General features: G+C 38.7%; 1 protein-coding gene across 1 annotated transcript in view; it reads left to right on the top strand.

The window, feature by feature from the left end:
* The window catches only part of LOC126298671 (uncharacterized), a 62,697-nt gene extending 37,180 nt beyond the window's left edge, over positions 1 to 25,517 (top strand). Inside the window, exons 4-8 of the mRNA XM_049990101.1 lie at positions 178 to 335; positions 5,186 to 5,347; positions 5,495 to 5,713; positions 12,355 to 12,482; positions 24,964 to 25,517. Of these exons, the coding sequence (XP_049846058.1) occupies positions 178 to 335; positions 5,186 to 5,347; positions 5,495 to 5,713; positions 12,355 to 12,482; positions 24,964 to 25,184 (888 nt within the window). The 3' untranslated portion in view covers positions 25,185 to 25,517. The remainder of the gene's footprint in view (positions 1 to 177; positions 336 to 5,185; positions 5,348 to 5,494; positions 5,714 to 12,354; positions 12,483 to 24,963) is intronic.
* The last annotated feature ends 504 nt before the right edge of the window (positions 25,518 to 26,021 follow it).

Genomic DNA, 26,021 nt, shown 5'->3' on the forward strand with positions numbered 1-26,021 from the left:
ATATTTGCACCACTCATTATGAAAGTGTGAAGATTGACTACTTGACCATTCATGCAACACCAAATATGGAAATAACTGACATCATCACTGTTTTATGTGATAGGGACAATGCTGATAAACACAGAATGATTTCCTAGAGCTATCAAGTTTCGATCTTATGATGACTATTTTGAACAGGTTCCTAATGTAGGGCTCCTAATGTCTCCAAAACTGCCAGACACCATGATGTTCAGAAATAAACTGGAGAGGAAAGACAAATATGGAGCAGAGGGACTAGTCATTGCACCATTTCAACCAATGAGAACATGGGAATTGCAGTACAAAGGAAAAATGAAGTGAGTTGTCCTGTGGAAAATATTTTACCTGTAATTTAAAATTAAAAATTTCTAGCTGCTCAAGGTAATGTGTCAGATAGGAAAGAGTCATGTCATGTATAACTTGAGGGATTAAGTGGAGTTTTTATCATTCAAAAATAATTATCTCATATAGTCTCATCTTTTTGTAGTGGAAATTTAGTGAAAGATAAACGGGACACACTCACAGAATCAGGATACACAAGATATATAAAACTGAACGGTGACTGACGTTAGCATTGATTTATTCTTTTCTAGATGTATGGGGCCTAACTAATAAGATTTCCAAATGTTTCTATATACCACTGAGTAACTGGTAATGTATAATTCAACAAGGGAAAGTCCAGACTGGAATTTCAACAATATTAGAAATGGTAGATCGCTACTCGCCATCAAGATGACATCTTGAGTTGCAGACAAGCACTACAAAAAGACCATTACATGCTTAGGGTTCACCAAAGCCCTCTTCAGAAATGAAAATAAAACACACACACACACACATTCAAACAAGCACATGCATATGTGACTGCTCTCTCCGGCTACTGCAACCAGGGAGAGCTGTCATATATGCATAAGATGTGCTTGTTTGTGTGTATGCATCTCTCTTTTCTTTCCTGAAGGAGGCTTTGGCCAAAACCTAAATGTGTAAAAGTCTTTTTGTGCCTGTCTGAAACTCAGTGTGTCATTTATTGGTGGTGTATAATGTTATGTGATACTCCAAAGGCAAAAGATAAAATTGTAGTGACAGATGGAAAAGATTGATGAAGTGACTGGGGAGGTGGAGAGTTAGAGAAGCAAGTGGGTAGAAAAATTAAAGTGCCAGAGCAGATTGAAATGCAACAAAGGAAGGTTAAAGTGAAGACAGTAAAAATGAGAATAGCCAGAAGGGATACCAAGGACATTAAACCAAAAGAAGTGTCTGAATTGTGAAACACCTAAAAACACAAAGACAAGAGGAAAAGGACGAGTTCTCTGGAACCTTCTATGTTCTTCCTTTTGCCTAATCTGTTTGGGTGACTAATTTTGACAAAAGGCATTACTGGCCACTTACAACTAGGTTCACTTACCAAATAAACTTCTGACCACTCATTTCTGATCAGCTACTGTTTTCTAGTGGTAGATCTGGAACAAAACTATGATTTGTTTATTAATTTATATGTCTTCCATGGATAGGATATATATGGTGATAAACTCACCTGACTGTGGCACATGCCAAAATTATGATTACATATATTTACGTGTACCTTTAATTACAATTTACTATTCAAAAGATTTACAAACAGATACTACTTTTCTACCGCAAGAACCCTAAAATTTTGTTGCTCAAACAGTACACTCACATGGAAGACAAGGTACAATACAATTTTCAATACACGAATGACTGGTGGAGCCTTGCAATCTGGCCTATATAGACATAAGTTCCAACAGAGGGTGCAGCCAGCAGGCTCTGCACACAACTGCTGTTGTATTAGCAGGTCAGGTGACCTCTAGTGGCCAAATCAAGCACAAACATCATGCACAAACTATGAAGCAGTGCACACACAAAATTGGTGGTTACAGCAACTACAATATTAGAAGTAAGATAAAACATGATCATTATCTTTGCACTTCAGTAGTAACATGTTCAGAACAGCTTGACAGGCGCAGGCACAGGACAATCAGTTGATCCATACCCATACAATAAATATACGTATTCATACTATACAGTGAGTGAATGAAAATAACACAAGCCACATATAATACTTGTATTCACATTTGATGATCATGAAACTATTTAGCTATATCTTTTCTTTCGAAGGCTATTATTTACCAATTACCCAAAGAGTAGAATGAGTGATTCAAGAGAAACTGCTGTATTTTAGTTTTGAGAAAGGATTCTCTATTCCTTAAGTTTTTAAGCTCAGAGGGAAGAAAGTTGAAAATGTTTGCACCAGCATTCTTAGCACATCTCTGCACTATGGACAGATATTCCAATTGGTCATGTCCAGTTATTATTTCTAATGTCATTTGTGTGGTCTGCTGAGTTGCTTTCAGAATGGGGCTCTTTATAACAAAGCATGTGAAAGAAGAAAATGTATTGAGAAGCAGTGGAAAATATTCTCAGCTGAATAATAAGTATTTAACAACAGGTTCTTGCAATTATTCTTAAAATGATTGTAATCACTGTCTTCTGAAAATGAAGATTTTTTGAGCAAAATAAGAGTTCTCCCAGAAGAAAATTCCACATGATGTGATGGAATGGCCATAGCCAGAATGAACTGCCCTCTGTCACCATTTGGTTCCAATATAAGAGAGCACTCTTAATGCAAAATCAGACTACTGTTCAATATATTCACTTTTGAAATATGTGATTTTCCCAGCTTAATCTGCAGTCTAAGTGAAGACCTAGCAACATGATGCTTCAACCCTCTGTAATTGCTAGATTCTGAATATCACTATGTATTCCTCTGGGCTTTTGTGACTTGGTAGAATTTTCATAAAATTTCCTTCCATAGGTTGACAGACAGGAAATTAATAGTAAATGTATGGAGACTTTTCATAAAATGTTGGTGACTGCAACTAAAAGATTTTGTGTTACAATATTTGTGTCATTTGCAAATATTGTAAATTTTTACTCATGTTCATCCCCAGCTCCAGACTTATAATCAGCATAAATCAACAACAATAAAGGATCCAGGACAGAAACCTGCAGGACCCTGTGATGAAATACACTGAAGAGCCAAAGAAACTGGTACACCTGCCTAACATCGTGTAGGCCCCCACAAACATGCAGAAGTGCTGCAATATGAAGTGGCATGGACTTGACTAATGTCTGAAGTAGCGTTGGGGAATTGATGCCACAAATCATGCAGGGCTGTCCATAAATCCGTAAGAATGTGAGTGTAGGAGATGTCTTGTGAACAGGCGTCCCAGATATGCTCAATAATGTTCATGTCTGGTGAGTTTGGTGGCCAGAAGAATGTCCTTGGAGCAACTCTGTAGCAATTCTGGATGTGTGAGGTGTCAAATTGTCCTGCTAGAATTTCCCAACTCTATCAGAATGCACAAGGGGCATGAATGGCTGCAGGTGATCAGACAGGATACTTACATACATGTTACCTGTCAGTCATATCTAGACATATCAGGGGTCCCGCATCACTCCAACTGCACACACCCAACACCATTACAGAGCCTCCACCAAATTAAGCAGTTCCCTGCTAACATGTAGGGTCCATGGATTCATAACGTTGTCTCTGTAGCTATACACATCCATCCACTAGATACAATTTGAAATGAAACTCATTTGACCTGGCAACATGTTTCCAGTCATCAACAGTCCAATGTCAGTGTTTATGGACACAGGTGAGACATAAAGCCTTGTGTTGTGCAGTTATCAAGGGTACATGAGTGGGCCTTCGGCTCTGAAACCTATGTCGATGATGTTTCATTGAATGGTTCACATGCTGACACTTTTTGATGGCCCAGTGTTGAAATCTGCACAAATTTGTTCAAGGGTTACACTTCTGTCACTGTGAACAATTCTCTTCAGTTGTCATTGGTTCTGTTCTTGCAGGATCTTTTTCTTGCCACAGAAATGTCAGATATTTGATGTTTTAGCAGATTCCTGATATTCAAGGTACACTCATGAAATGTTCATTCAGGAAATTACCCACTTCATTGCTACTTTGGAAATGCTGTGTCCCATCGCTCATGTGCCGACTATTACAAAATGTTCAAACTCGGTTAAATCTTGATAACCTGCCATTGTAGCAGCAGTAACTGATCTAACAACTGTGTCAGGCACGTGTTTTCTTATATAGGCATTCCCTGCCACATTGTCATATTCTGCCTGTTTACATATCACTGTATATGAATGCACATGCCTATACCAGTTCCTTTGGTGCCTCAGTGTATATCCCAGTCTAATGTGACAGCCCTATTTAAAATCTGCAGATACCAAAATTACTTTCTGCTTCCTCTTGGTGAATACTGTATTATTACACAAAGTTCAGCACATTTTCCCCTTACCTCAGTGTTTGTCAAACTACTAATTGCAGGTAATCAGGTGAAAAAAATACAGAATATTCAGAACGTGTTTCTCTGCTTGTGTGTGAGTAGGAAATATGTTCTGCTCTGTTAGGTAATGTGCCAAAGGGGAACCCAGAGAAATGAGTTAGTGGGTGCAATGGCAGATAAGTCAGCCTCATGATATCCATTACCTCAGTTCTGAAGAAGGCTTTTATATGAGTGTGGGAAGAATGGCTAGAGATAACATTGATGAACTTAAAGTTACTAAAAGAAAATGGCTAATGTAGACGTATATCCCACTGGACATTCAGAAAGATTGAACAACTCAATCCTTCCTCCACAAAGAACACTGCTGTTTAATTCATAGTTTTCCAATATACTGAGAAAACTCATATGTGTAATGACCTTTTTTAATAACAACTTTCATTTTCTGAGGTGATTTGGTCTGATTTATATCTTAGCTTGCAGTGAAACAAATTTAATACATATTTTACATTTTTGAGTGACATCAGACTACCTAAATACTGAAAGGGAAGTTGTGAGATAAACTTTGATGTTTTACAAAGCATATGGATGTTCTCTGGCTATACAATTAAGATCCTAAGTAAGCTACTTTAATTTAGTACTTTTTTACTTTATTAAGCACAATTATAGAGTTTTATGGTATAAAAAACTCTATGTTTACATCTACAAAACTTCCTCATAGAATTATTGGTTCCACAGCAAGAATTTGCAGCACTGAAAACTGTTTTATACTTCAGCTGCAGAAACTTGAATATACTTAAATACCATAAAATTTATTTTCATTTTTGGCTCTCTTTCAGGTCAAGTACTGATGAAAACAAATTATTTGATGTTGAAATCAACGCAGTTTGGAGTTCTGAATATCGGTATTTTGATTATGATACTGACATGGATCCTTTATGTATCTCACGTGCTATGGCTTTAGAGACATGGAGTAGAGAATATTTCCAAAATGTGCGAAGGTAATTTCAAGATACACTGAGGTATTTAAATTTTGTACTACAAAAAAAGTTTTGTTTCATCATATGCTATAGTGCACAGATAAGAAATCTGATAAAATGAAGATGAATAGTGTTTATGAGTATCAGATCAACTTTCAAATTTTACAGTTCCCATCAGACTCACTATGAACAATTTGGGAAGTTACATGGTAAAGTGACAGTGAATGGAAAACAGTACACAGTAAAGATGGATGGTGTAAGAGATCACAGTTACGGGGAAAAACGTGAGTGGAAGAATTTTCATCGTTATGTGCTGCACTACATTACTCTTGAAAATGGAATGAAAATATCAGCTGGTATCATATGTGCACCACTAGCTTTCTCACGGTACAGTGATTTATTAGATATAAGTAATTTATCTTCTGTATAGTTATTTCTTCTACAAACATTAGTTGCATACAGACTGATGAATAGTGCCAATGCCTTTTATTATATATTTTGTTTAAATATAGTAGATTATGACTGAAGTTTCAAGGAATGATAATACTGATAGTGTTATGGGACTGATATGCAGCAGTGGCTTTGAGAATTTAGTTGAAAGAGGAAATATTGTTCCTTACCTTGATAGTAATGCCGAGATGTTGGCAATCTGTAATATGTGTATGGAAAGGAACAACAGTTACTTTAATATGATAATGGAAAATCCTGGATAGAATGGAAATAGTAGTGTAATCTGTAAATTACTGTAATTCACATTGTAATGCCACCCCATGCAGACTGCATACAAGTTATTAACTATGAAGTTACTTGAAGTAACCATAGCTGTGGGTTTGAAGAGACAACATTCCTTCAGATGAATGAATGGTCTAGATGAGTTATCTATTTTACTGAGCATGTTGACTGTCATTTTTTCAATCATTGTTACTGTGTTGCAATAGCATGAGGTGGTACAAAAAAATAAGAATTATTTTTTAAAAGCTATATATTTTCAAATTGTTTATGAAACAATCTTATGCCCTTCAAAATACTCTCCAGTACAACTAATACATTTGTCCCACTAGTGCTTACACTGCTCAGAACATTTTTTTGTAGTCATCTTTAGAAATGGCTGACTGTTCCTCCCTCATTTTTTTCTTTATTTTATTCAATGTTGTCAAATTGGTGTCCTTCCATGCCCCTTTTCATAAGTGGAAATAGGAAAATATCATACAGAGCCATGTCAGGTGAGTGAGGTGTGTGGGGCAGCAGAACCATGCCATTTTTAGCCAAAAATTGTCTAACAGTGATGTCTGTGTGTGCATCTGTGTTGTCATGGTGGAAGAACCAGTCTCCAGTCTGCAACAAATCAGGTCTTTTTTGACAATCACAGTTGTGCAATCTTCTTAAAACTTTCAAATAAAAGGTTTGACTAATGGTCTGAATGGGGGGAACAGTTTCTGAATGAACTATCCCCTTGGCATCAAAAAGCAAATCTGCATCGCTTTGATGTTTGATTTGACTTGATGATATTTTTTTGTATGGGGTGATGATGATGATGACTTCCATTGGGCTGACTGTTGCTTTGTTTCTGGGTCATAACCATAGCACTATCACTCATCACCAGTAATGACCTTTGACAGAAGATCTAGATCATTTTCGAGCTGTTGTTTCAAAGCATAACCTGTTTTAACTCGATGTGCCTTTTGATTTTCAGTCAGAACTCGAGAAACAAACTTGGCAGCAACCCTTTTCATTCCCAAATCTTCCATTAAAATTTGCATAACTGAGCTTCAAGATAATCCACTAATCTCTGACAGTTGATCAGTTGTCTGTTGATGGTCTGTGAGCACAAGCTCTGGAATTTTTTCAATATTTTTGTTGATAAGTGCAGTTGATGAATGTCTAGAACAAGCTTAGTCATTAATCAGCATGCTGCCATTTTTAAATTGAAAAAACTACTCATAAACTTGATTTTTTTTCGCGTAGCATTATCTTGGTAAATCATTTTCAACATTACAACAGTTTCGGTAGAATTTTTACCAAGTAGAAAACAAAATTTCTCAGCTACTCGTTGCTGACTTAAACTTGCAACCATAAAAAAATGATACAAGAACAAAACAGCACTAGCAAAAAGAGTCACTGCAGATGACCAGAACAACCCAGGTCAACAATGTACGTGGTACTGAACTGGCAATGAGTTGCAGTATACATGCCTAACAGTAGAAGTTACCTTCCCCAAAGAAGTATAGTGTGTTGCTAACAAGTTTAATGTCTTTCTATCATAAGTAGCATTCCAAGCTATGTGTTCTAAGTACTTTTTGTAGAACATTTTCATGGAACAGCTTCACAGGTCTTCATTATATAGCAATTCTGGAATTTTAATTTTCTGAATGTGTTGTGGGTGTTATAGTATCAGTTACCACTGCATGATGGCGGAACTGTAGCTTTTCAACAGTGCTTCAAACTCTATTACCTTTTTATGATCACTTCTGCACCCAATCATTAATAAATTAATATTGTCACATATTACAAACACTTATTGAGATCTATTGTGAGAGTTTTGAGTTCTCTGCTGAAATGTTTATCTGAACTACACAAAGATTCATCTAAATTTAAGTATATATTTTGTAAACCACTGTGAAGTGTATGGCAGAGGGTATTTAGCATGGTATCACATGTTAGGCATCTTTCCTGTTCTAGTTGTGCATAAAGTGAGGAATGAATGACTGCTTAAATACCTCTATGTATGTATGTTCATAGTCCAACCTATGGAACAATATTTAAGGGGATGAAGAATGTCTTTAGATACATCATTTAATGTGGTAAATGTAGGACATCACTTTTCTGCATTTTGTAAAGTGCCTTTCTGACCATTTGAAAGAAGTTACCAATCTCTGCAGCATTTTAAATGTATAGATTTTTCAAATGATATGCCCACTTCATTGTAGATATATGCATCATCTGCATAGTTTCACATTATCTAAAAAATCCTCATAAGCACCCATTGTCTGCAACTCAATGTGTCATCTTTAGAGCGAGTTGCAATCTATCCTTTTTGTAATATTGCTAGTATCCAGTTGATATATAATGCATTCCTGAGTCATTTAAGGGACCCCTACACCTTTCACAATGGCAAACCATCTCTGCAATGACCTTGCCTAGTCAGCGGTGTGGGTCTCCCGCATCATTCCCTACGCTCCTCGGAGTATGGGACCTCATTATCATCACACCTTTCAGGCCTTTGCTGAAAGTCTAAGCAGTTGCAAACCAGTTTGTTACAGAATCAAATGAGCCTTCCATTTGCCTCAAAACCAGAGTTCCATGATCATATCGAGGAACAATTCTGCAGCCACTGAACTATATTTTAACAGCATGAGCACGTAAAGTTGTTATAACCTTATTTACCGGTCATTGAAGGGTACTGAGTAAGACATGGGAATCCAGGTTAACGGCATTTTTGTTTCAATATGGATCACCACTGTCCATACTATTTGCTCTTAGTTTGCTGCTGGGATGACCATTTAAACAGTCAGAATGAATGCTCTGTGCATACTCTTTGTGGCTCTCCTTCTGATATTTTGCCAGTATTTGCTTCACTGTATGTTTGATTAACTGACCACACTCTTCCTGGATATGCTTTAACCCTTTCATGGGCTATGAGGGTATACTTCTCACTAAACACATTTCTTTACAGTGATTAAGGGAATATGTGTTACCATTTCTGTATGCTTCTGGTGTCTAGTAGTAGTCTGTTGCATCAGCTATAATTCTGTTTGTTGTGAAATATTGCTTTCAACTTTGGGAAGTATATAGCCCACCGAACAATGATGTTTTAATTGTTATTGGGAAGTATGGTTACCACCAACATAGTTTCTGAAAGAGGCTTGGGAAGTATGCTTACCACAAAATTAATCTATCATTTTTGGAGCTTGAGAAGCATACCTACCACCAACTTAGGGGTATCCCAATGCTTTTGGGAATACATTTTACCATCTCTGTCTATGCTTGACATCTGATGGTGGAAAACTGCACCAGATGTATGAAAACTGCTGCAACAGTCAGTTGCTGTTTGTCATAGGCTCACTACTGTTGTCAGAACATTTTGCTCCACTTCTGCAATATACATTATTGTGACTTGTATCGGTTCATACCTGTATTGTGTGATAAAGTTTCAAGGATTGTTTTCATGTTGTGGTAAGTAAACTATAATTTTGGTAATGAATATTTCGTAAATAAATAAAAGAAAACATGAAATAAAAACAGAAAACACTGTTCATTATATTTTTATGTGTAATGGTAACTCATAACAGCACACAAAACAGAAGTGGGAAAATCATTTACCACCAGCTTTAGTACCTCACAAAGGTGCCACAATGACATGTGTACCACCATAGTTTTTTGTCCTAAAACACAAAAATAAAATTTTCAAAAAATAAATATAGTCACTTAATCACATTTCAAATAGGATAGCAAAAAGTTATCTTCACTGAGTATCTACAAAAAATGAAGGGTTAGCTTCACATGGGGTCAAGATTTTCCGGTGGGAGAAGTGTATTATCACATTGATTCTACATCACTCTAAATTACAAACAGCTCCTCAAACTTGTATTAAAGGGAAACATACGTGGTATCCCACTGTTTCATCTATACATGACATCAAGTTCTATCACTTAAATGCCACTCATATTCAAGTGGGTGGACAGTTTGCATACCAGTCTTTTCTAGAAGAAAGCAACATCTGAGGGACAATATTTCATGTGTTTCAGGTTTAATCTGGTACGTTCCTGAGTGTTCTTCATTTAGTGCATCAACATACAACAGGTGAACAACAGAAATATCAGTTTTCAAACCTTCACAAATTATGGTCCATGCGGTCATAAACTGGATCTTAGGAGCACATTGACTCTAGAGGCCTGCGCACATACAAATATCTCACAAAACTTGTACACTTTGGCTAGCGAGTGTGCAGATGATTATATTAGCATGTTATGTCAGTATGGCTGATAATTTGACTAATATAAATGTTCAAGAACAGTCCACAGGTATACTGCCGGTTCATAGTGTCCAATGGCCACAATATTTCGGCAATCAGACATGCCGCCATTGTCAGGTGCACTGATGAACTGAGCTCCTGAGGGCGGGTGGCCAATTTAAATCCCCTCCCCCCCGGTGGGCTGCTCTCTCCGCCATCCGCGTGCTGGCAGTCATGAAGACAGGGGCGTCGGAATCTGTCATAGTGTCGAAGTGCTTGCTACGTCTGCCCTGGTCACCAGTTCGTACTTCTTGCTGAGAGTCTTCTTAATTACATTCAATGCCGGGTCCCAGGCCTTGCTGAGATTGTAGCCACAATCTCGGTTGATAAGATCTTCCCTGGTGTGAATTTTGATAGCCTCCCTTATAACGCTGTCACAATATTTAGAGGTCTGAGCTAGGATCTTGGTACACTTATAATCCATCTCATGTTTCTTGGACAAACAGTGCTCTGCTACCACCAATTTATTTAGATATTTCAGTCGAGTGTGCCTTTGATGTCCTCGGCAACAATCTTTGATAGTGCGTACTGACTGTCCAATATAAGTCTTCCCCCACTCACAGGGAATTTGGTATATGCCAGCCTTCCTCAAACCGGGGTCATCTTTCACACTTCCCAGTAATGCCCATATTTTATTGGGCAGGCAAAAGACGGTTTTAACTCAGTGTTTCTTTAATATACGGCCAATTTTCCCTGATAGCGCACCATTGTATGGAATAAAGGCCGTGACTTCATCCGTCTCCACAGGTTGTGCTATGGTGGTGGGACGTAGAGAGCGTCTAATCTGCCATTCCGAGTACCCGTTTTTTCGGAACACGGTTTTGAGGTGTTATAAGGGAGGCTATCGAAATGCACACTAGGGAAGATCTTATCAACCAAGATTGGAGCTACAATCTCAGCAAGGCTTGGGACCCGGCACTGAATAAAATTAAGAAAACTCTCAGCACGAAGTACGAACTGGTGACCAGGGACGTAGCAAGTACATTGACGCTATGACAGATTCCGACATCTGCATCTTCGCGACCGCCGGCACATGGGCGCGGACAGTGGAAAGAGTGGCCTGCAGGGGGAGGGGATTTAAATTGGCCGCCCGCCATCAGGAGCTCAGTTCGTCAGTGCACCTGTCGATGGTGACATTTCTGATCACCGAAATATTGTGCCCGTTGGACACTATGAACCGACAGTATACCCCTGGACTGTTTGAACAAGAAATACACTGGGAGAAACTAAAGAATCACATAAATGTTCAAAATAATAACTTCTCACTAAAGTACAAAAAAAAGAGATAGTTTCATATAAAAGTCTCAACCAAATCAAAACCAGTTGAACTATGTGCTAGCAATGGGAAATCTTGTAAAACAAAAGAAAAAGATTTAAAAATTGTTGTGTGGCAGACAACATTACTTACTACTATACTGACAATGCAAACCAGATAACATATTTCACATAGAAATTATGTGTTGGTCCCATGACAACCCATTCATCAATAATACCTCTACATAAACTTTTCCTCTCCTTTTTCCACATCTTTCCTAAAGTAGTGAAGACATGAGATGTACTTGTTGCTATGTCTTCCCTCTCTTTGTTTATTGTCTGGAATAAATAGCTAGTCGTTCCTGCAGCACTCACAAGCAAACTTTTTAATGAGAATTTTGCTTCCTTGTTCGCCTCTTCCAACATAAATTTAATGACATGTACCGCATTATGCAGAACTTTTCCTCCACCTATAGTGCACAAAGACTGCAGTGCCATCATATGTAGTAAAGAGATATCTGAGAGAATGCTTGAAGTGTGCATATCAACAGGTGATAATCAACTGAGACAGCTAAGGGGTGGATTTGCTCAGCTCTCAGCGTAAGAATGCATTTCTTCACAGAGGCAATGTTATTTTGCATGAACTCTACATGTGCTGGACACAATGAGAGCTCCATAGTCATAAGTAAATATAGGTTACAATATTATATAGCATTCATAAAGTCAAATTTGTTTTTAGAAACAAATGTTTGTGGTATTTCAGATTGGAAATTGGTTATGTGTATCAAGAAAGTGGAGAACCAATACCATTAAATGGGTGTAACCTTAAACTGTACCAACATGGGGAAGGTGGTACACCTCCAACCCATTATGGTTTTTCTTTTGAAGCAGGTAGGAATTTATAGTTCCCTATTTTACAGAGTGCTCTGTGAGGAAAACAGCAGTAAAATTTCAAACTTCCTGGCTGATTAAAAGTAAGTCTGGCACACACTTTTAATCTGCCAGGAAGTTTCATATCAGCACACATTCCACTGCAGAGTGAAAATCTCATTCCAGTAGTAAAATTTATTTGGATGTACTTACTATTGCTTACTTAAATACTGAAAGAAACACTAGACATTTACAAAATAACAAAACTGTATTGTTCACATTTGAAACTTTTCTCATCTTATCAGATATGAGCAAAAAGCTTGTATCAAATTTTCTATTGCTTACAGTAAGTTTTGGTGAACTTGTTTCTATTAACACTTGATGGTATTAATAGGACTAAAAGAAAGTGTATCCATTTTATAATACATTGGAATTCTTCAATTTATGTAGTGCTGACTTTATTATTACCAAAATAAATTTTTTAGCTAGGAATGACAATTCATTTAGAGTGCTATTTATTATGCAGAACATTAATGACAAACATACAGAAAAGGACAACCAATATGGTCTTAATGAGTACATTGTCATTTCTGTTAATGGAGGTACAACAAATAACGGAAGATGTAAGTAAGCAATACAGTTTATTCCTCCACAAGAAAAGATAGAAACATAAATATATATAACTTCAATAAATGGGCTAATGCTGCCAATTAGAGAAGTCCATGGATGAATCCAGTGGTCAGACTGCTGAATAGTAGAAAATCAAATTCCAAACAGAGTTGAAGTTCATGTGAGGCTGATCTGAGTGGTGTGGCATTGAGGTAACAGCAATAGTGTAGTCCAGCATGAGACCGGTGGAGTGTGGTGCCATTCATGCATATAAAGTTCTGATGGAATATGTGTATGCCCACCATTGGTGAGTCTGCAGTGGTGTGGTACAGCATAATTGGAGTGGTATCAGTGTGTAGCTATACGTAAGGGCACAGCAGCCAGTGTTGCTAAGATACCATGGAGGCAGCTCTGTGCAGGGGCATGCCTACACTATCCAGGTGGGTGACGTTGCGCATTGATGATAACACTCTCCCCCCTCTGCCCTGGATGATGGGAGCAGAGGGGAGGTCCAGGCTAGAGGTGACCCAGTGACCCAGGCTGCAGTGGCTGTGATCACTGCAATGGCAGTCATGATGCAGGAACCCTGATGGCAGTGCCAGGCAGCTGGTACAGAACCAGCCATGGATAACTACTGGGGAAGAAACCATCTGCACAAACATGCTCTGGAACAGAAAGATCTAGAGCAGGAGCAGGAACAGTGTGAGAACTCGGTTGATTCTGGTGTCTGTGACAGTAGTTGTCTGACCTGTCCCAGATAACTTAGGTTGCTCTGCCGGTAGGTTTTACCATAATCCCAGGAACCCCTGAATGACCATCATTAAAGACTCTGAAATACACCTTAGCATTGGCTGAGAATTTTGTGGGAGATGGAGGATTGCATCATGGAGGATGGGAGAGATGCAGTGTAGTCTTGTGAGACCTGTCATGCAGAAGTTTAGCAGGCAATTTATTTCCCTATTTATTATACAGTATATGAGGGTTGATTCAGAAGTAAGGTTCCCAGTGAGCTCCAGCCACATGGGAAGGTGCAAGGTGAAATCCATCAACACCACTGTGTGCAGCTGTTCTCCCACTCTCGATTCTGCCTGGCCACACTTTGCTGCATTGCACAGTATTGGCTCAACAGCAATCTACAATGGAGGTGACGGTTGTTGATACTACCAAGTGTGAGATTCATTCTGTAATTCAGTTTCCACATGTGAAAGTGTCTCCACTCATGGATATTCAGTTGATACAAGTGTATGGCGATAAGTGAATGTCTGTTCAAAATGGTGCAGGGAGTTTAGTACTGGTCAGAAGGAGGTCAGTGATGAAGAATGGAGTGGAAGACCTTCTATTTCATTGGCGGTTATTGAGATGGTCCAATGTGAAGTGCTTCAAAACAGAAGGAACACTGTTGGAGAACTCTTTGCTCAGATTACTGGGAGTTCTTACAGTACAATTGAAAAAGCTTTGACAGAAAAATTGAGGTATGACAAGTGTTGTGTCTGATGAGTACCACATTGCTTACAGCAGAACACAAGGAGAAGTGTCAAGAATATAAGGAAGGATTGTTGGACTCCATTCCTAAGGGAGACAAAGCATGGGTGTTTCATTTCACTCCTGAAACAAAAGAAAAATCAAAACAATGGCATCGCCAATCACAGAGAAGTGCAAACAAATTCCTTCTGCTGGCAAAGTCATGGCCACTGTGTTTTGGGATCATAAAGCCATACTGCTGCTAAATTTCATGGAACCTGGGACAGTAATAAAATCAGGCAGTTATTCTGAAACATTACAAAAACTCTGGTGAGCTACCGAGAACTGCCAGAGAGGACAACTGACAGCAGGTGTAACGCTGCTTCATGATAATGCCCAACCTTATGTATGCTGCCAAAGCCAGGAACTTTTGACAAACTTTGGTTGGATTGTCATGCCCCATGCTCCTTACAGTCTGGACCTCATGTGTAGTGATTATCACTTGTTCCCAAGTTAAAAGAACATTTGGGTGGCAAATGATTCTGGGGCAATGATGAAGTCAAAGAAGGGGTGAAATACTTCCTCAGCAAATTGGCAGTGGAGTTCTCTAATATGGGGATACAGAAACTGGAGCACCATCTATAAAAATGCATAGAAAAAGATGGTGATTATGTAGAAAAATAGAGCTAAGCTTCTTCTTTCCAACAATATAAATTTCTGTGAGAATAAACAATGTTGTCTCTTTGTAAAAATGAAGGAAACCTTACTTCTGGATCAACACTTGTATCAACAAGAACAGCAGCAGACCATTTTCTTTGGCGTGGAACTGCCTTAATTTTAACATCTGTGCCTTGAAGGTATGCATGAATCATTCCAATAAGAGTGGGGTGAGAAGGGAGCTGATCTAATGTGGGTGATGCATTGGCCTTACAGAAAGATGTGAATTCTGCTGAAGCTAGGTGTGGGCCATATCTGATACAATGATGGTTGATAATCCTTCTTGGCAGAATCATGCTGGATGACATTTTGGAATTCATAGAGACAACAAAAGGAAATTTGGAAAAAGTGTCCACTGCAATTTAAGCCATTATAAGCCCCCAAGTGGCCCCGCAAAACTGATGTGACATCACTGCTAGGGAGTGTCTACTCAAGGCCAGTCAAACAACTATTAATTTGGATCAGGCAGATTCTCTGTACATTCCTTGCAATGTGTGATCATGTGTTAATGTTCTTATCCGTCCCAAGACACAAGGAGTGCTACTTGGCCAACTGCTCCATATGGGCAATGTCTCAATGCCCTTTATGAAGTAATTCTAACACCTGCTGCTGCAGAGATGTATAACACACAACTAAATTCTGGACTGAAAAGGCATTCTGCTGGGAAAACCAATGCTGGAGAGTCTCACTGCGCAGCAGCATCCTATACATGGGCCAGCCTGACTGAATAAACTGGTGAAGAAGCAGGAGGGCATCATCTTACCCTGTGGCCATGGCAATTTGATTGTCGTCAGTCAGAAAAGTAGCCACTGTGGTTACATTGATCTGGTTAATATCAAAGCAAGCTTCCTTGGAAGAGTCAAATTCCCCATTTAATATGACAGAAAGATATGGTAATATAGAGATATAGAAATTTGCAGTTTTAATTATCCAGGGTAAGGGATCAGTGTTGGAGTTTTTGTGTTGTCTGAGTGGGTAGAGGTTTGGCTGGGTGGAATAAACTGATGAGAGGATTGTGATCCTTTAGCAGGGAGAATTTCTCTCTGTAAAGATACTGTTGAAACTTGGAAATGCCATAGACAATTGCTGTTGTCTGCTTCTGTAGTTGACTGTAATCACTCAAGCTTTGTTAAGCAATTTCAATGTGAAATTGGGCAAAAAGCCATTTCCTGCTGAAATGACCAAATGAAGGGAACATTTTTCTGTCTGAGAACATGTAAGGGTGCAATGATCTGAGCAACATTAGGTACAAAACTGAAGATAATACAAGATTTTCCCAAGGACAGCTTGGAACTTGGTGAGAGTCTTTGGGGAAGGGAACTACCAAATATCCAAATAACTTACGGGTTTGCTGCCAGGTGACGTCATCGAACACCGCCGATATTTTGACAGGAGCACACCCTGTTACTCTCAAGGCATTGAGAATGGCAGGGTGTGCTCCTGTCGAAATATCGGCGGTGTTCGATGATGTCACCCGGCAGCAAACCTGTAAGTCATTTGAACATTCGATTTGCCGGGAAAAGTTTAGGTCTCACAACTACCAAATAGCCTGGAAGTGTTTGGCAGTAGAGCAAACTTCATGGGAGTCAATGGCATGATCAAGGTATTCTATTTGAGCACAAATAGAAATGCATTTCTCCTGATTGTACTGTAGTCCCACTTTGGTGAGAGGTTGGAAGAGGCATTCCAGTTTGTGGAGGTGTGCACCTGGAGTACTGCTACAGATTACAGTGTCATCCTGTTGGTTGGAGCAGGAGGGGACCTTTGACATCAGTTGCTCTAAAAATCATTGGCAGCTGGCTGGAGCAGAAACTGATACTGATATTGAAGGCAGTGGATATGAATCACACAACAGACTGCATTGACAGTGGACATAAAATCTGCAGAGTTGAGCATTGAGTTTTCTGACAATGACAAGGGGTGATGACCAGAGGCTGGCAGAGATGGGCATGAAAACAACCAGGCTGTGCATCCATCCCAACTATGCTGTATCCTTCCCCAAATTTGCTTGAGGACCACCTGTGTGGTACCTTTCAAGGTAATGTGAGAGGAAAATTCTTTCACTTTGCCTCAAAAGCTGATGGTGTTTGTCACAGAGCTTTGTTATGCTGTCATGAGGGATATGGGAATTGATCATTGCCATATCACCTGAGGTCTGGAGGCCAAAGTGGTCAAAGCCATTGGAGCCAAAAATGTCAGAACTGTTGTAAGAGTGAAGTGCCATCACTGGAATTGCTTTGATGGTAGATCTATACTCCATCCATAGAAGATATGTGCTGAGGACTGCAATGTGTGATCCCCATTGTACATGTAAGAACCATAGGAAGAACTTCAAGTAGTGGGAAACTGAGCTTTTTGAACATGGAACTATTGGTTATTGTAGTGGAAGCCCCAGTACCTAGCTGGATTTGGACAGTTCTCAACATGCAGGTGCATGAAAGGTTTCTTTGGTTCATGTACAAGAACAGAAGGATGCTAGGTACAATCCACAGCCTGGAATGATTCACAACTAGTAGAAATGCTGTAGCAGGTTTGAACTGTTAAATACTCATCATAAACCAAATGGTCCAGGAACATGGCATCATCAACTTTGACCTGATAGACATCCATTGCATCAGAATAATGGGTGGCCATGTTAACACATCAGCCCCTTAATTTCTTTCAGCAAATGTTTTGAATGTGACTGATCTTTTCGCAAAACAAACATTTAGTTCAGCTGAAATGACATGTGTCCCTATTATGAGAGATTTGGCACTGAGGGCAGGATTGCAATTTGCTGCCATTATGTAGCTGCTGCAGGCATGCTGCAGTCTCTTTATGGTGGCTGGTAGGACCATAGCTACTTGTGGAGAAAACTGACATATATCAACAGTAGCCACTACAGGTGGCAACATTTCTAGCTCTGTGGTGTCAAACAATTCCCACACCTCGATTATACGAATGACATCCTCACACATAGGGTCTGATAATTTGAAGGGTTTCACCCAAAGTCTGGAATCAGTAACATTTTGAACTATAGCATCCTTCAAAATGGTGCTCTGTACAACTTACCACAATGACGTATGATAGCCACTGGCTAAAGGACTGGGTAGCTTGGCACTCCATTCGGAACAACTTAGATCGGGCAGTGGTAGCCAATTTGACAAGGGCCACAATGACTTCCAGGAAATGAACTGATTCATGCTAAATAAGGGGAAAAAGCTTGGTGCAAATGTGTAAGATATCTACACCAGCCCAAGAAAGGAAATATGATCACTGAACACACCAAACATGTTGTAAGTGGTGAAGTGTTGAAATAGCTGCAATTTGCTCATCTGCAGCAGCATCAGACATGTAGGCTGATGGAGCCAACTGGTATCTGCTGCCATTGTCATCAGTCTGGGTGATGTGTTGAAGCTGTACTTGCTGCAGAAGCTGTTGGTCCTCAGATGCCAATGTCACCTTGTCCAGCAGCTGCGTGAACTGCATTGACTGAACTCTAGAAATTTTGTGGAATTATACAGTTCCCTCTTGCTGGACAGTCACCATGGCAAAAAGAAAAAGAAAAAAAAAAAAAAAACAGAATAAGCAACAAGCTATGATATATTGTGATTATGATCTCTCAGTTGCTTAACTTAGTGCCTCAAGGTAAGAAAGGCTTAAACAAGTCATCCAGATGCAATACAACAGCAATAACTGCTGTCATTTTTGTGCTCAATGTATGTAACTATATATAAAGGTGTATAATTCTATATTTATGGATTTTAATTACAAGGACAAATATCACTTGCAAGTGCTTAGAAGGGGGATGTGTGTCCAATGGATGACTGGCAACCTTTTCACCAAATGAAGTGCCCAACTATACAACACTAGTAGGAAGAGCCTCTGGTTCACAATGGCAAAGCCAGCCCAGCTCTCTGAAATCTGGGGGTATCACTGACTTCTTTTTGTTTCTCCATCTCAAATTCAGCATGAAGGCATACAATTTTACAGTTATTTAACATGTGCAGATTTGCATGAGAAAGGCTTTGAAATCGATCCTATTTCAATGCCTTCAGGTGAATGTAACATGTGGCATGACCACTGGCCATGATTTAATAACCATCAATGATGTTTAAAGAATATTGAGTGTCTGTAAATACTCTGTCTTGAATTAAAAATATTTATTAGAACCAGTCTCACTAATTTTGAGAGGTACCTTTTAAACAGCTAAAGAGAACAACCAAAAATGGTAAAACCTAAAATAAATATGTGGTATCATTAATGGGTACACCATGATGGCACCTGCCACCATGCAGTCACAGGTCACACGGTCACGCAGTCCACAGCCAGCAGTTTCCAGCTCATGCATTGCACTGCCAAGCTGGATACTGCAGGCATGGCCTGTGCACGTAGCTGTCTCCAGGGTATCTTAGCAAAACCAACTGGCCTACCCTCACAGAATAGCTACACGCTAATGCCACTCCAATCACTTTGTGTGACACCTCTACAGACTCACTGACAGCAGGAATATTCATTTGTCACTAGGGCTTTATAAATGCACATGGCACCGCACTCCACCAGTCTCATCCTGGACTATGCTATTGATGTTACCTCAATATCACACCACTGGAATTGCCCTCATCTGGACTTTGACTCTGCTTGGGACTGGACCTTCGGATTTCTACTATTCAACAATCCAATGACCAGATTCATCCATGGACTTTGTTTATTACTGTCCCATTGGCAGTGCTAGTCCAGTTACTGAAGTTATGTGCATTTCTGTTTCTGTCCTCTTGTGGAGGAAAAAACTCATTTTCAACATAGCCAATAAGCTTTCTGGAAATGATACAGATTTTTTATGTTCATTATGTGAGACTTTGGAAATTAGTTTAACACAATTTTCACTATCTGCACATAAAAAATTTATTGAAGAATCAATTACAGAATTCCTGTTTATCTTTTACCGATGTAACTCTGAGATTTTTGTAAGATTTCATTTCTAAAAATGAGAGGTTGATGGGTGCCCTACAGATTTCTCATCTTGTATCTTCACCACTCTTTCTCCTAATACTATATGTGTGATATAAATATTTGTTCTTTTGTAAGGCATTTCTATCATAATCTTTCTGTGTCACTCCAAGTAGATTAGCTGCTGGATATCAGTATATTTATAAAATTAATTCATATGCAAGGTGTGATTCAGAAGTTTCAAGACTGATTCATTTCTGAGTAGGGGAGTGTGCATGGGCTGGTTCCACCGGGTGGGGTAACTAGTGGGGGGTTTCAGGGAACGAACTGATGCTGCGGCAGTTGCCTCCAGAACCCTGGAGAGTGCACATCACTTGCAGCATGAGTGTGTGTCATTGACCTTGGTCAAAAAGTGGGAGATGCGAAGATGGAGTGGCACTTGGAGCAGTATTATGTGATTAAGTATTGCGTGCGACTGAACAGAACTGCCACAGAGACTCTCGGTATGATTCAGGAGGCCCTCACGGAAGAAGCCATGTCCTGTGTAATGGTTTTCATGTGTGACAAACATTTCAATGTTGAAGACAAAGACTGCTCTGGGAGGCCATCATCAAGCTGAATGGATCAAAATGTGGAGAGAGTATGGGAACTTTTAAACAATGACTGTCATTTTAGTGCTAGATTAATTGCCAATGAACTGGGACTCAGTCAGAGTATGGTGTGGAGGATTGTGATGGAGAATTTGATGATGTGAAGAATGTGTCAAATGTTTTGTCAGTGGATCAGAAAAAACAGCACCAGGAAATGATCAACTGTTGAATGTTGATCCGAATCTTCTGGAGAAAGTGGTTACCGGTGATGAGACCTGGGTCTACAAGTATGATCCTGAGTCAGTGTCAAAGCTCATAATGGCACACTGCTTCCTGACTGAAGCCCAAGAAAGCTCACATGAGCAAGTCGTGTGTGAAGTGCTTGCTGATTTTTTTTTTTTTTTTAAAAATATTAAAGGAGTGATTCACAAGGAGTTTGTTCCTCATGGACAGAATGTCACAGGTGACTTTTACGCTGGAGTGCTCCACCCCTTGAGGGACCAAGTTCGCCGCGTCTGCCTGGCAATCAAGGGCAATTGGATTCTCCACCACGACAATGCGTCCGTCCACACGTCGTGTGCCACTGCCAAAGTTTTGGTCAAAATATGACAACACTGCCACAGCCACCCTACAGCCCTGGCTTGATTCCAAGTGACTTTTTTCCCTTCCCCTGAATCAAGACAGGCCTAAAAGAGAAGTGATTCGACTCCATCAACACCATCCAGCAGGCTTTGATGAGAGCCTTTAACAGCATGACGCCAGAGGCCTTCCAAACGGGCTACGAACAGTGGAAGATGCACTGGGAGCACTGTGGTGATGCTGAAGAATTTTAGTCCACTGCACTTATATGTCCAATAAATTTCTAGTTCTGTGTTAAGTATTGAAACTTTTGGATCACACCCTGTATTTACTGAGCATCTCTTTCTAATGCCACACAGAATTGTGACTCATGATGTGATTCTCAAGGAACTGTGCAGAACTATAAAATAGAAGAAACTAAGTTTGGCTTAACCATTTACCAGATATCCCTTAACAACTATTAACCCCAGATCCTAATGCATGGCTGAAATAAAATCAGCTGAAGGCACACATGTTGTTTCAATAACCATATATTTTCTGCAAAATAGTTCATGGGTGAAAAGCCAGATGTCAGTGTCCAATGGATAAATCACTGTGTTGCCATCATCTGGTGCACTGATGAATGGAATGCCTCAGAGCTGATTCAGGGTTTATATCCCCAACCCTCACCCCTTTCACTGTCCCTTACACGAGGAGAAGTTAAAGAGTCACACCATATCTGTTCCATTGTAAATAGTTAATGAAAAAAAACTGAGAAGCATTCAATGTGAGATGATAAGACTGTCACTGACAGTAACAAAATTGTGTAACAGAGTAAAAGTAAATAACACTAATGAGTTACTAGCATTCACATGAAATTGCTGATGCATAGTATTGATAGTAGCAATTGAATCACTTATTTCTAATAGGATCTCTTTCATGTTTTCTTGGCATAAGTGTTTTATTGTGGTTAGTGTTTCTTCAGTGGTGGATTCATCATACAGTGCTAAAGGGACACCTTTCTCACAGTTGGTGATGTCACAGGAAGCCAACAAAATTTTCATTCATTTCTGCAAGGTTCCTTCCTGAGAGGAGTAGTTTAGTAGAGAACTGTGATTATAGACCCCATAGTAATTGTGGAATAGGTTTTAGATTTTAACAGGTGGTGACTAAATTTCTACAACACAGGAAAGCTCTTCATATAACCTTGAGGAAGAGAAATGGAATGTCAGTCAAAACCAGGGTTTAGTCCTGATAGCTATTTTAAATTGAGATACAACTCAAATGATCCACATATGGTGATGACCTTTAATTTCATCAGAGCACACTTTGCCAATAACAATTTGCCAATAACAAATCATTTGACTCTTCCTCAATGTCTGATGTTCAACAAAATGTTCGAATCAAATAAGAGAAAACAATAGTCTTCAGAAAGGTAACATGACCCTTTCTCAGTATTCAGTGTACTACAGAAGTGGTCCAATCAAACATAAGAAAATAACAGTCTTCAAGAGAGTCATTAAATGCATCCCATACAAGTATGTACAGTATTAAAAAGATATAGTGATAGTTCCTGTACAAAAGGGCTAGCCAAAGACTAAAATACCACTAGATGTTTATACCTCCCAGCAAAAGTAGCAAAGTACATGTTAGTTGTATATACATTGCAAAGTAAACACATACATTAAATCTATCGTTTTCCATGGATCCCTTGGAGAGGAGTCTCTGGGATATGGAAAGAGTCAAATGGATATTGTACAATTCTAACGCAGACAGAGTTATGAGCTATAATCCTTGTGAAGATATTCATCGATGAAGTAGAAGGAGTAAGCCAACATGAAGTTCTTTCATTCACTCTGAAACTGATCTTTATCACTTACAAGACCTTTGATATGCTCTGGTAAGTTATTGAATATATGAATACCCATGTATTTGACTCCTTTTTTTACCAATGTTAAGCTTTTATAGTCCTTATACAGATTGTTTTTCATTTTTGGTATTATAATCATGTTTTGCACTATTTTGTGTAAAGAGAGGCATGCTGTAAATGACAGAGGACATCAATGAGTATATGTATATAAAAATAACGCTCTTCTAACACTCTCACCGAGCGCGGTGGCGCAGTGGTTAGCACACTGGACTCGCATTCGGGAGGATGATGGTTCAATCCTGCGTCCGGCCATTCTGATTTAGGTTTTCCGTGATTTCCCTAAATCACTCCAGGCAAATGCTGGGATGGTTCATTTGAAAGGGCACGGCCGACTTCCTTCCCTGTCCTTCCCTAATAGGATGAGACCGATGACCTCGCTGTTTGGTCTCTTCCCCCAAACAATCCAATCCAATCTAACATTCTAGTGTTTATATCTGTTTCTAAAAAAGATAAAACCTTAAGTATTCTGGACAAAATAGCAGATTTCTGAAGTCATTGCTAAAATGTCAATAGAGATGGGATTTGTAGTGTTGTAACATTGATAATGTTTCAATTGTTTCAGTTTTTCGAGAGTAACTGTATAGTTTTTTGGACTCAATTGTGCATGAAGCTCTAAAATCTGTGTAACAACTTTACTCTTTGTTTGTTAACAAATTAACTTGGCTGCTCTAAAGTCCTACTCTAGTTCTCTTGATAAAGATGTCCATACATCTGATAACACTCCCTAAATATTGGTTTGCGTTAAGTACACTCTCCAATTATTTTACATCACTACCGTAACTGACATCTGTTCCTGCAGTAGTAACCTTTCCAGCAAATGATATTATTCTGACATAGAAAACATCATGGATATGCCACTGAATTCATTAAAGTTTTTACCACTTTCCATTGGTCAACCAAACCTTTGTGCATAAAAGTAATATAGCTTCATTCATCTCAATGTTACCATTCCTAAAAGTGAAAGGTAGCATTTCTCTTGATACATGAGACTAATGAGTCACATTAATGACTGGTGTTCATATTACTTATGTTTATAACATCATCTTTCTAATTGATGTACCTCATTCACCCAGTCTCAGTGAGATATCTGTCAGTTCCCAATTGCCTACAGACTACACATAAACTCACTTTCATATGCTATAACTTGTCTTAATTTGTGTCTGTTACTACATGATTGACTGTAGCTTTCTGTCAACACTTAATAACTTCAGTATTGACCATTGCAGTTTGTTCTTACTTTCAGCATCTACAGGTTTCATCTCTTTAGCCAGAATTACAGAAGACTTCCTCCTATTTCTGTTATTTTTAGTTCTTTTCTAACTTTTTGATCTGTACTGCCCCTCCTCACCTACTTTCCTTGAGCTACTATCAAAGTAACGACTGGGCCAAAGACCTTAACATTTCATATCTTCTGTCACAAAACATTTTTGTTGGTCCTTTGTTTTTGACAAATAATATATTCTTATTTTATTTCACTCTCATAACAGTTTTTAATCTTTATTTTAAAATTCTGTTTGAAATTTATTCTTGTCACATTATAAAATCATATTTCAAGACAGGCTTCATTTGTAAGTACAAAATTTTCTAGCACAGGGTAACATGAAAGTTTTAATTATGATAAATAATATGAAGGATTAGTAATAATGGTAGAAGATATCAGTAAGATTTTAAAGTGACTTACATATTTTTGTTTTGTTTAATGTTTCAGGAGGAATGTGGTACCATGTTCAAGTAGAAATCTTCGAGAGATCTGAATTTTATATTGGTTGGGAGTGGGAAACACGTGTGGTGGAATGCCTAGGAAATTTTAAAGTGAATGGAGTTAAAGGCTGGGGTGCAGCTGAATGGCAGTACCGTCACATGGGGGGTCGTCCAGATGAGGTAGCTTCCAGTGATCCAGAATGGACAAAATCCATTGAAAAGGCATAAATACTATTATAAAAAGGGTATATTCACATGCTGGGTGTCACATCATAGAATCCTTTGTTTCAAAAGATTCATTTTTTATCTTGATGTGAGTGAACTGATTTGTATATTATGTTATGAAAAAGTAAATTTTGATCCACAAACAATGTAATTTCCATTTACAATTATTGATTAACCATTGCAGCATTTGCATTGGATATCAGAATATCTCACATTTGCAACTGAAGTTTCATGAGGTGAAGTGCTTTAGTTAATGTATTGTCCTCTTTAGTCAGTAGCAAATGGAACACGTATTTGGAGTGAGCAAATGACAAGATGAATAAAATGGAATTCCATCAGAAATGATGTGCTGACATTTTTTAACTTGATTACATCCACAGAACTGACAAATTGACACACTGCATTGTTTAAGTTACTGCAATATTGAAACAGGCAATTAAGTCAGTGGTGTAATTTACTCTTTTCAGCTGTTGTTTGCCCACAACACTAGTATATAAATGTTTTATGCACAGGTTGTTGAACACAAAAATCAGTCAATTGTGATAGAAGTAGATGAAAAAAGTGGCACACAAAGAACAGAAATATTAAGAAATAAAAATATTAAGAAACTAGTATAAAATTATAACAAATGAACATTCAGAAGCATGATCAATGTCACAGTCCTCTCAGTGTTGTAGGAAAGTTCTTGTAGAATGTAAATTCTTCTGAATTAAAGAAGACTATTCACCAAAGACAAAAGTACTGTGGATAAACACACAGAAATGACAGAAACTTCAGACGCACACAAAAACACACATACACATGCCTATGCCCTTACATGGTACTATATATTGGCACATG

The sequence above is a fragment of the Schistocerca gregaria genome, chromosome X, assembly GCF_023897955.1.
Source record: "Schistocerca gregaria isolate iqSchGreg1 chromosome X, iqSchGreg1.2, whole genome shotgun sequence".
In the NCBI taxonomy this organism is placed as follows: domain Eukaryota; kingdom Metazoa; phylum Arthropoda; class Insecta; order Orthoptera; family Acrididae; genus Schistocerca; species Schistocerca gregaria.